Raw genomic sequence first — 12196 nt, forward strand, 5'->3', positions numbered from 1 at the left:
TGGTGTGGCTGGTATGAGTCTTACCCGGGATTCAAAATCCTTCCTTATTGTGTACGCTCGTCCGGGCACAGTATCCTAACTGAGGCTTGGAGGAGGGTCATAGGGGGAGGAGCCAGTGCACACCAGCTAGTCCTAAAGCTTTTACTTTGTGCCCAGTCTCCTGCGGAGCCGCTATTCCCCATGGTCCTTTCGGAGTCCCCAGCATCCACTACGGACTATGAGAAATAGAATTATCGGTAAGTAAATTCCTATTTTAAACACGGATCTCTCCGTGTGTACCCCCCTTTTCTCTAGAAAATGTGGGGGTGGAGGGTCTTTGTTTGTGCTATTTCTTATTCTCTGATTACTCAAGACCTGTTTGATAAGTGATCTCTATTGTAATTGTTATTTTAGTCTGCAATCTCCATGTCAATTAACACAGCTCGGGAACAAGAGACGGGTGGTCTTCAGTATGCCGACTGTCTGGATCCCGGCGCACAGTATACCGGCGCCGGAATCCCGACACCCGACATACCGACACTTTTTCTGCCTCGTGGGGGTCCACGACCCCCCTGGAGGGAGAATAAAATAGCGTGGCACGCCCGCAAGGGGCTCATTTGCGCTCGCCACGCTGTCGGTATGCCGGCGGTTGGGCTCCTGGCGCCGGTATGCTGGTCGCCGGGAGCCCAGCCGCCGGCATGCCATACTACACCCCAAGAGACCACAGCATCATTGAAAATGCCATGCATTGATATTAAAATGTAAATGCTCCCCACTGTATAATATGTGCAAATATCAGAATTGATCGTATTTTCTTTGTAAATCAATCTTGTTTATATTTCTGTTTTATCTTTTTATTTTTCTTTGCGTTCTAGGTCCCCGACATTTGCAGGAGGTCTATTTTCAATATCCAAGTCTTATTTTGAACACATCGGCTCTTACGATGACCAAATGGAAATCTGGGGTGGAGAGAATGTAGAAATGTCTTTTAGGGTATGTTTTGATCATTTAAAAACAAAATCCAAGTACTCATTCACCACCTATTATTAGGAACAAACACAGATTTGTGAAGGATAGATCATGTCAAACAAACTTACTAGGCTTTTATGAAACAGTTAGTGTGAACCTTGATCATGAGAATGCGGTGGATGTAATCTTTTTAGACTTTACTAAGGCTAAGTATCGACACAGTGCCACACATGAGACTTATTTATAAGTTACATGAACTTGGGCTAGGGAGCACAATATGCACTTGGGTTAGTAACTGGTTGGATAATAGGGAGTAGCGAGATGTGGTAAATGGAACTTTTTCAAATTGGACTGAAGTACTAAGTGGTGTGCCACAAGGGTCTGTACTTGGACCACTATTGTTCAACATTTTCATTAATGATCTAGCGGAAGGTCTAGAGAGCATGGTGTCAATTTTTGCAGACGATACCAAACTATGTAAGGTTATAAATTCGTAGGAAGATGCTGAGTCTCTCCAGAAGGATTTATTTAAACTGGAATAATGGGCAGCAAAATGGAGAATGAAGTTTAATACAGACAAGTGTAAAGTAATGCACCTTGGTAGCAAGAACATAAATTACACCTACATACTAGGGGGTGATTTTAGGGGACTTCGTACTGGAAAAAGATTTAGGTGTTCATATAGATAACAAACTTAGCAGCAGCACCCAATGTAGGATAGCGGCAAAAAAGGCAAACAAGGTACTAGCATGCATAAAGAGGGGTATTGATGCAAGGGATGAGAATGTTATACTCCCATTATATAAAGCCCTAGTGAGGCACCATCTGGAATACTGCGTATCATTTTAGGCACCCTACTACAAAAAGGATATCCTGGAACTAGGAAAGGTACAGAGGTGGGCGACCAAACTAATTAAGGGGATGGAGACGCTGGAATACCAGGAAAGACTTGCCAGGCTTGACATGTTCACACTAGAAGAGAGGAGATTAAGAGGGGACATGATCAACATTTTATAAATGTTTAAGGGGTCAATACGCAGAGCTTTTGCGGATCTGTTTTTGTTAAGACCAGCACAGAAAACACGTGGACACCTGCTTAGGTTAGAGGAGAGGAGATGCCACACACACAGGCGGAAAGGTTTTTTCACGGTAAGGACAATACGAGTTTGTAATTTCCTGCCTGAGAGAGTAGTAATGGCAGACTCTGTCTATACTTTTAAGAATGGCCTACATAAATTCCTAATGGATAAGAATATACAGGGTTATGGTGGATAGTTCACGTACTATAGTTATAATAAAATGAGGGAATACAACAACAACGGCTGACTTTATCAACAGATAAAATTAATCCTGAAAATAATACAGAGTAGGAGAACACAGATAGGTTGAACTCGACAGACGGATGTTTTTTTTTTTTTTTTCCAACCTCACAAACTATGTAACCTATGTTACCATGCTGTCAGTAATATACCTCCCAGCTGTCCAGTAAATGGCAGGACTGTCACTATTTTGGAGGTCTGTCCTGATGTTATACCATCTTGGCATTCTTCACACTTTAGTGGGGTTCTCAGTTGTCCCACTGCAACATGTAGTGGCAACAGGTACCACCATTGTGAGAGACAGCACAGTTATAAAAGCACCCACTGGGGGTGTAGCCACGCACAAAATGATGCGGTCATGTACTCCTATTACAAGTTGTATTCTCCCACTGTTGGGAAGTATGTATCTTTAGTCTAACCAGTAAAGGGCATACATAAAGGGATGCCGGCCGAACTCTTTTTTTTTTTTTTTTTCTTTCTTTTTTTTTAAAGGGGCAATCACTTACAAGGCAAAACCATTTAAGTGACTGGTACAAGCTGTTTTACAGTACTTTATGTTGAGCATACACTTGTAGAGAAAGACGTATTCAGATACTGTAGGTTTTGGTAAGAAAAGCCTGTAGATAAAACCGTGTCCTTTATTCATGCTTCTATGGCCTTTTTAAAAGGACAGGTAAACTTTAATTCTAACAGAGACAATCACTATTGCAGTCTGGGATTTACTGTATACATAATCTCTTCATAGGTCTGGCAATGCGGTGGGCAGCTGGAGATCATACCTTGCTCAGTAGTTGGTCATGTGTTCCGCACAAAAAGTCCCCATACCTTCCCCAAGGGTACACAGGTGATCACTAGAAACCAGGTGCGTCTGGCTGAGGTCTGGATGGACCGCTATAAGGAGATCTACTACCGAAGGAATCAGCAAGCCGCAAAAATGGTGCGAGAGGTAAGTACCAAGAGATGCTTTATACATTGTACCTATTGTTACACAATGTCCATTACTATTACAGTATCATGCAAGGACAAAACGTAACATTTAGCATTTACTAATTTAATCCTATATAATAAAAACCAAGTCTGCTCATCACCACTGTTGTTATGTGCGCTGGTGGCCACTAGAGGCCGCCACGCAGACCAAATGTTTCCTTTGTGTGCTGAAAGCTGACACAGCTCAAAGTGAAAATGATACTGCAGGGAGATGTTACCCTGTTGCTGCTAAAATTAATAATACTGATCTGGGGAGTGAGAGTGGGGGTAGAGACAGATGGGGACTGGGGGAAGAAAGAAAGAGGGCAGGAGGTTTGTGGCACATAGGGACTGGGGACTGAGGCAGGTTTAGGGGTCTGGCCGTCCCTAGGCACATCATAATTGCCCCCCCCCCCCCCCCACACACAAATAAATAAATAAAAATAGTTTACAAAATAATGTGTGGCCAGAGACTAAATTACAGGATTAAGTAATTTAAATTATACATATATGAGCTCATTCAAGATACCCAGCAGGGCAAATTAAAATGCAGTGTTGACAGAGAGGAGGAGGGGGAGGAGGGGTGGGCGGTCAGAGTTTTTTAGATGGGGTTAGAGATGCCCCTTAGTGGAAGTGATGAGCGGGTTCGGAGGTGCCACGATGAAGGGGGGAAGGGGGGTGCCTTTGTGTTAGGGGCATTCTGGGGATCTGCGATGGTGGTGGTGGTGGGGGGGAACGGAGGGGACGCGATGAGACGGTGAGTAGGGGAGCGCCGCTGAGGACTTCCCCTCTCCCATCCAGACAGGCCACCATGTCCCCCAGGAGGGACACAAATAGTACAAAGTAAAGCACAGGCATGCGCCTCCCCTCATCAAATTGGCAGGGCTTAATTTTAGCAAGGGGTCATACACATTTCATAATGCTGAGGTGCTATATTAACTTACCTAAGAACGCAGTCGAACATGGACCCACTCTGCTGCCTCTGCTTCACATATTCATGCGTGTTGTGTGGGAAGGAAGGGGGGTCTGTCATGTAGCGATGTCAGCTCCTCTGCAGACGGGACGCTCTACTTCCTATGACGGCAGCGTGAAAGCCAGATGAAGCGCTAATGGGAGTGGGGCCAGTGCCACATGAATCTTCTCCTCTGGTCAGCCCAAGTGTCAAAGAAGCAGTTGGTAGTCAGCATGCGGTGGGTGCGTGGGCAGCGGAATCACAGTACTGTTAATGTCAGCAGGGGCGGCCAATGTCAGCGAGGGAGCCAGATTGAGATGGCACCCTCACAGCGTGCACTGTACGCTGCTGTGTACCATTGGCCGGCCATCCATGCTGGCATGCGGCAAAGGGGGGGTGCTGGACATTAGGGTGTGCCTGTGCAAAGCAGGCACCCCCCATGCGCACACTTATGGGGGGAGAGATCTGGTGTGCCGCCCCTAGGCACATGCCTCACGAGAGGGGGTAGGGGCATATAGGTCATAGGGGAGAGAGGGGGAGGGGTACATAGGGACTGGGGAGTGTTAGGGATAGATAGGCAGTGGGGAGAGAGCTGCAGATTTTTTTTTTTTAATATAGTCACCTCTGTGGTGCCGCCACTGGAGGGCATCCGACAGACCTCCGTTTGGGGGACACACACACACACACACACACACACACACACTCCCTATGTACACTGCACCCCCTACTATATACTGAGGGGTGCACGGGAGCGCCACACTATTTTTGGGAGCCTTCTGGCCATTTTGGAGGGTAGGCAAGTATGGGCAGAATGTGTTTCTATTGTGCAGCTGGAAGACAGAATTTAAGGGCATTGGGTGGGATGTATTAACATACATTGCCGCTCATCACAGCGATGTTGATCACATATGTACTAACATATGCAATTAACATCGCAATGCGGTGCCGGAGGCCCCCCGCGATACCTGTGAGGTGGTGTGCGGGGGGGTCTCCATCACATCCCTGGAGTCTCCATCTGCTCACCTGCTGGGAAGCAGACAGCAGGCTGTCCGGTGCGCCTCCTCCTCCCTGCATCCGGAAGGACCTCTGGCTGTGTTGATAGGGGGCGGAGGAGTTTGGTTTCCGGGACCATGGCTGCCTGGAAGAAGATATTCCGGGGGGAGGGGGGTTGGTGTCAAGGGTGGCGGGTTGCGGCGGCCGGTGATAAGAAGCCCATAGGCTTCTATAGGGGATGGTGATACCATCAGGGGCGAAAACGCGGCGGACGGGGGTTAGTACATACAAAAATGCGATATAACCCCCGAAAATGGGGGTTTTACCGCTTTTTTCCTTTAGTACATCCTGCCCATTATATATTAGATCAGTGAACAGACAGATTAAGCAGTGAAAAAAGTCATATAAACTCTGAGTGCCCCTTTAACCATTGCTTTGGATAGCAGACTAGAAATAAAATAATTCTGTTAGATAAATACTTCTGGGAAATGCTGGTGTGAATTTCGGATATAAATGAAAGGATGTGAGACTTACTGATAAAGTGACATGCAAATGTTTTGTTGTAGATTTTCCATTCACCACAAATTTACCATCAAGAGAAGTGAAACTAACACACAGCTTGAGCTAATAATGTTGCAGAATTGTGTTTTTTCTTTTATTGACCATTTTACACATTTCTGGTTACAGAACAACTTTGGGGACATTTCTCCCAGGATGAAATTAAAAGAAGACTTGAAGTGTAAAAACTTTACGTGGTATCTTCAGACTATTTACCCGGAAATGTTTATCCCTGATCTCTCGCCAACCTATTATGGTGCAGTAAGTAGCAGAATTATTATGTAGTTTTGGGGGGTTGAGGCTGCATTACTGGCATGCGGGATCCCAGTGGTCAGCATCCTAATGCTGGAATCCTGGCCGCAGAATGCCGGCTGCGGGGTCAGCGCAACAAAGCCCCTTGCGGGCTCGGTGGCGCTCGCCACAGGTTCTATTCCCACTGTATGGGTGTTGTGGACACCCACGAGTGGGAATAGCCCCTTCTAGTTGGCATGCCGAGTGTCGGTATTTTGGGGGTTCGGGATGCAGGGGGAGTTATTGTGACCGTCAGTCTCCTGACTGTCGGTCACATGACTACATCCCATTAGGGGTCACTTGTCATTTCCTAAACCAAGAAGATTGTGTGTGTGTGTGTGTGTGTGTGTGTGTGTGTGTGTGTGTGTGTGTGTGTGTGTACTGACCTGGTGCTCTCGCAATAAATGCAACATGGGGGATACTTCAGAGTTGATCGCAGCAGCGAATTTGTTAGCAGTTGGGCAAAACCATGTGCACTGCAGGGGGGGGGCAGATATAACATGTGCAGAGAGAGTTAGATTTGGGTGGGGGGTGTTCAAACTGAAATCTAAATTGCAGCGTAAAAATAAAGCAGCCAGTATTTACCCTGCACAGAAACAATATAACCTAACCAAATCTAACTCTCTCTCCACATGTTATATCTGCCCCCCCCCCCCCCCCTGCAGTGCACATGGGCCCTCATTCAGAGTTGTTCGCTCGCTAGCTGCTTTTAGCAGCATTGCACACGCTAAGCCGCCGCCCTCTGGGAGTGTATCTTAGCATAGCAGAATTGCGAACGAAAGATTAGCAGAATTGCGAATAGAAATTTTTTAGCAGTTTCTGAGTAGCTCGAGACTTACTCATACATTGCGATCAGTTCAGTCAGTTTCGTTCCTGGTTTGACGTCACAAACACACCCAGCGTTCGCCCAGACACTCCCCCGTTTCTTCAGACACTCCCGCGTTTTTCCCAGAAACGCCAGCGTTTTTTCGCACACGCCCAGAAAACGGCAAGTTTCCGCCCAGAAACACCCACTTCCTGTCAATCACAGTACGATCACCAGAACGATGAATAAACCTTGTTATGCCGTGAGTAAAATACCTAACTTTTGTGTAAAATAACTAAGCGCATGCGCTCTGCGAACCTTGTGCATGCGCAGTAAGCGACTAATCGCAATGTAGCGAAAATCGGCAACGAGCGAACAACTCGGAATGACCCCCATGGTTTTGCCCAACTGCTAACAAACTTGCTGCTGCGATCAACTCTGAATTAACCACTATGTCTCCAGTAGGTGCGAAACTCCCAGGATAAATAATGGTACTCACGGTGGCATATACAGTAATGTTTCAGTGCCTATTTTGATATGGCTTTTTCATCAGACAAATACATAAAACATACCTTAAATAAGTAAATCCGCCATGTAGATGCCAAACGCATCTGTCTGTCTATCCACATACACACATACGGTGTGTGTGTGTGTATGTGTATATATATATATATATATATATATATATATATATGTATATGTGTGTGTGTGTGTGTGTGTATATATATATATATATATATATATATATATATATATATATATATATATATATATATATAGCAAAAGGCGGCACTCAGACGGCTTGTAAGAAAGACTCAGACTCCCAGATTTTCAGATCCTGACCTGAAAACTCTGGGAGTCTGAGTCTTTCTTACAAGCCGCCTTTTGCCATTTATACATTATTTGAATCTACGGATCCGTTTCTAGGAGGGCACCGACGCAGGTTATATATTTCAAAAATGGAGTGCCAACTTTGGGGTCCGTGTACTAAAGAGAGATATAGGGGGTTGAATAAAGAATGCAGAGAAAATTCTTGTACAGCAGGCTGCACTTGGGTCATTAGAATTGCCACAGGCGCCTATGGCAGCACTAAGTGTTCCAGGTGTTACTAAAAGGAAGGGTCACTTACCGTCGGGAGTCTTCTCCAGCGCTGATAGCTCCCCCTGTAGCTGCTGGTATCTGCTGGAGAAGCAGGTAGTGGGCTCTGTCACTTTAGCCAGCTGTTAAAATCTCACTACTGCTACAACAGCTCAAAGAGAGACGGAAAGCGGTGAGTCACTCCACTGTCGCCTCCCTGCTGCCTGACGCCACCGAGGGGGTACTGGCGCTGTCATTCTCTTCAGCGGGTCTGTTATTAGTAACTTTCTGCGGCAGCCACATCCTGCTTCACAGTGGTATCAGGCAAACCAGGAGCGCCTTTATCGCCATGATAAGTGGAGTTTTAGTACGTCTGCCTCTTTGTCTTTCTCCTCAAGATGGCATGAATTGCAGGTTTATGGAGGGGGCTGAAATTACACAACCCGGCATATTGCGCCCCTCCCCCTCCCCTTCCATACAGACACACAATTCCCAGAATTACTCTCCCGATCCTGCCCAATTCATTAGGAAGTAGGCATTATGCGACTTGCACCCAGAGTATACTCCGGTTGATCCAGCAATCGGGTCTCTCCTTTTCCACGACACCATCTTCCTAGTGACCTATTCAGAAAGATGGCATCCTGCTGTGAAAGCAAAGCCTATGCTTTCTTGTGCACATGTGCCATCTTCCCAAATATCACTGGAAAATTGCTACTGTGGAGGAGGGGAAACCTGATTGCCTGCACAAGGCAAGATGCAGAGGGGCCCACTGGACATTAATACACCCCTGTAAACACCAGAATGGGGAACAAAAGTGATTGAATTGACTTTGACCTTTGGATAATTTTTGGTCCAATATGTGGTGCTTTTAATATCTCAGACAGTACTGATATCTTAGCTTTTCATACACAATAGTTCTGTGCGAAAACACGCATGTTTACTGAAAGAGGTCAGAGGTGAATGGTCAGATTAGTTCAAACTGGACACTAAGGTGACAATAACTCAAAAATGCGTTACTCCAGTGGTATGCAAAAGGGCATTTCTGAAAGCACAGAAAATCACACTGCATTCTACAGGGCATCCGGAAAAGTATTCACAGCTCTTCACTTTTTCCACATTTTGTTATGTTACAGCCGTATTCCAAGATGGAATAAATTCTTTTTTCCCCTCAAAATTCTACACACAATACCCCATAATGACAACGTGAAGAAAGGTTTTTTGAGAGTTTTGCAAATTTATTGAAAAATAAAAAACTAAGAAATCACATGTACATACTGTAAGTATTCACAGCCTTTGCTCAATACTTTGTTGATGCACATTTGGCAGCAATTACAACCTCAAGTCTTTCTGAATATGATGCCACAAGCTTGGCACCTCTAAAGCTTCATCAGGTTGGATGGAAAGCGTCGGTGCACAGCCATTTTCAGATCTCTCCAGAGATGTTCAATCAGATTCAAGTCTGGGCTCTGGCTGGGTCACTCAAGGACATTCACAGAGTTGTCCTGAAACCACTCCTTTGCTATCTTGGCTGTGTGCTTAGGGTTGTTGTCCTGCTGAAAGATGAACTGTCGCCCCAGTGTGAGGTCAAGAGCGCTCTTGAGCGGGTTTTCATCCAGGGTGTCTCTGTACATTGCTGCATTCATCTTTCCCTCTATCCTGACTAGTCTCCCAGTTCCTGCCACTGAAAATCATCCCCACAGCATGATGCTGCCACCACCATGCTTCACTGTAGGGATGGTATTGGCCTGGTGATGAGCGGTGCCTGGTTTCCTCCAAACATGACACCTGGCATTCATGCCAAAGAGTTCAATCTTTGTCTCATCAGACCAGAGAATTTTGTTTCTCATGGTCTAAGAGTCCTTCAGGTGCATTTTGGCAAACTCCAGGTGGGCTGCCGTATGCTTTTTACTAAGGAGTGGCTTCTGTCTGACCACTCTACCATACAGGCCTGATTGGTGAATTGCTGCAGAGATGGTTGTCCTTCTGGAAGGTTCTCCACTCTCCACAGAGGAAAGCTGTAGCTCTTACAGAGTGACCATCGTGTTCTTAGTCACCTCCCTGACTAGGGCCCTTCTCCCCCGATCACTCAGTTTAAATGGCCAGACAGCTCTAGGAAGAGTCCTGGTGGTTCCGAACGTCTTCCATTTACGGATGATGGAGGCCACTGTGCTCATTGGGACTTTTAAAGCAGCAGATATTTTTCTGTACCCTTCTCCAGATTTGTGCCTCAAGACAATCCTGTCTCAGAGGTCTACAAACAATTCCTTTGACTTCATGCTTGGTTTGTACTCAGACATGCACTGTCCAGTGTGGGACCTTATATAGACAGGTGTGTGCAATGTCCAATCAACTGAATTTACCGCAGATGGACTCCTATTCAGCTGTAGGAACATCTTAAGGATGATCAGTGGGAACAGGATGCACCTGAGCTCAATTTTGAGGTTCATGGCAAAGGCTGTGAATACTTATGTACATGTGATTTCTTCGTTTTTTTTAATTTTTCATAAATTTGCAAAAATAAAAAAATAAAAATTCACATTGTCATTATGGGGTATTGTCTGTAGAATTTTGAGGGGAAAAATGAATTTATTCCATTTTGGAATAGAGCTGTAACATAGCAAAATGTGGAAAATGTGAAGCACTGTGAATACTTTCCGAATGCACTGTATTCCTATTAGTTTTGGAAACCATGGACCCTAGTCCACCATTCTCTATATTTCAGCTGCAACATTCAGGTTTTATGGTCAGAATTCGGTGTAGTTATAATGATCTGTGGATCCGGCTTGTCTTATATCAGCAGTTCAGGCTTGTGGTGCTGTAATGGTGTAGGGGATGATTCTCAGCGCACACTAGGAGCTATAATAATAATTTTTCACCATTTAAATCCTACAGTCTACCTGAGTTGTTACTGACCATGTGTATTCCTTTATGGACACAGTCTACCCATCATCAGGGTAACGCATGTCACAAAGGGTATGCGGTCTATAGCTCTACAAAGTCTAGTTAGACAGCCAATAGGTCGACCCCAAAATGGTAGCCGTGCATTAGGTTGACATGGTGAATAGGTCAACCTATGAAAGGTCGATAGTGCTTATGGTCGTCAGGTTCAAATGGTCAACATGCCAATCATCGACACACACATGGTTGACTTGAGTTTTTTTACATTTTCTTTCATACTTTACCATCCATGTGGACTACTATTGGGAATAGTAACCTGTGCTGAGTGCAGCGAGGCACCTTGCCTGGAGCATGGGCTGTGAAGCGATGCACTAATGGGGGTCCACAGACGGTGGAAACAACACTAAGAAATGCAAAAATGTTGTGTCAACCTTTTTCTTTGTTGACCATTTCCCATGTCGATATTTTCCAGTGTCGACCTTTCATAGGGTGACCTAATGACCATGTCGACTTTTGTCCATGTCGACCTTTTCACTGTTGACCTACTGATTGTAGACCTTCTTACTGTAGGTCTATTGAACCATAGCCGTCACAAAGTAACGCATCCTCTCAAGCTGGTTAAACAAACATGACAGTGGATTCGGTGTACTCCAGTGGCCTCCACGGTGACAAACCTCAGTCAAATAGAACACGTCAGGAATGTTTCGAATCTCTATAGAATGTTTTTGCCACTTTGTTGACTCAGTGTCCTGAAGAATTCAGACTGTTCTTGGACGAGGGAGCTCCTAAAAAGCACTAGAAAACTGTTCATAATAAAGGGGCAAATCTGTGACCCAGAATAAACGATTCATCTGTGAAACACTTTTGGGTAACGAAATGAAGGTAAAGAGACCAAACCATTCTTTTCTGTGCACTGTTTACAGCTCCCTTCAGTGTAGAATGGGGAACTGCGGTTTAGTTACAGCACTAATTCTGGAGCAGCTTAAATCTATGTTTTATTTTCCTAATACTGAACTCTGTCTTCTAGATTAAAAATGAAGGATCCCAGAACTGCCTGGATGTTGGTGAAAACAACCATGGAGGGAAGCCACTTATCATGTATCCCTGTCATGGAATGGGAGGAAACCAGGTACACACATCTGACAAAAGTAAATGTATCTGGTTCTATCTGTGATGTGACCCCAGGCTTCTGCATATAGAGGGGGAAAGGAGATATATAAGGAGTGATTTGCTGGTCTCTATTAATAATTACTTAAGTGAAAATGTGGTTCTCAAACATTTCTCTAATTCTTATGGCAGGATGGGTGACCGTTTTGTTTTAACGTGTTTTTGCTATTGAATTATGTTATATAAATAAACAGACCCCTTTTAAGGGCCCTACACACTGGG

At 45.0% G+C, this 12196-nt stretch overlaps 1 protein-coding gene across 2 annotated transcripts in view; it reads left to right on the forward strand.

Annotated features, from left to right (window-relative positions):
* The window catches only part of GALNT6 (polypeptide N-acetylgalactosaminyltransferase 6), a 116819-nt gene that overhangs the window by 97727 nt on the left and 6896 nt on the right, over positions 1-12196 (forward strand). For both annotated transcript variants that reach the window (XM_063952271.1, XM_063952270.1), the window contains exons 6-9: positions 855-972; positions 3013-3213; positions 5866-5997; positions 11835-11936. In XM_063952271.1, the coding sequence (XP_063808341.1) occupies positions 855-972; positions 3013-3213; positions 5866-5997; positions 11835-11936 (553 nt within the window). The remainder of the gene's footprint in view (positions 1-854; positions 973-3012; positions 3214-5865; positions 5998-11834; positions 11937-12196) is intronic.

Source organism: Pseudophryne corroboree, chromosome 2, assembly GCF_028390025.1.
Source record: "Pseudophryne corroboree isolate aPseCor3 chromosome 2, aPseCor3.hap2, whole genome shotgun sequence".
In the NCBI taxonomy this organism is placed as follows: domain Eukaryota; kingdom Metazoa; phylum Chordata; class Amphibia; order Anura; family Myobatrachidae; genus Pseudophryne; species Pseudophryne corroboree.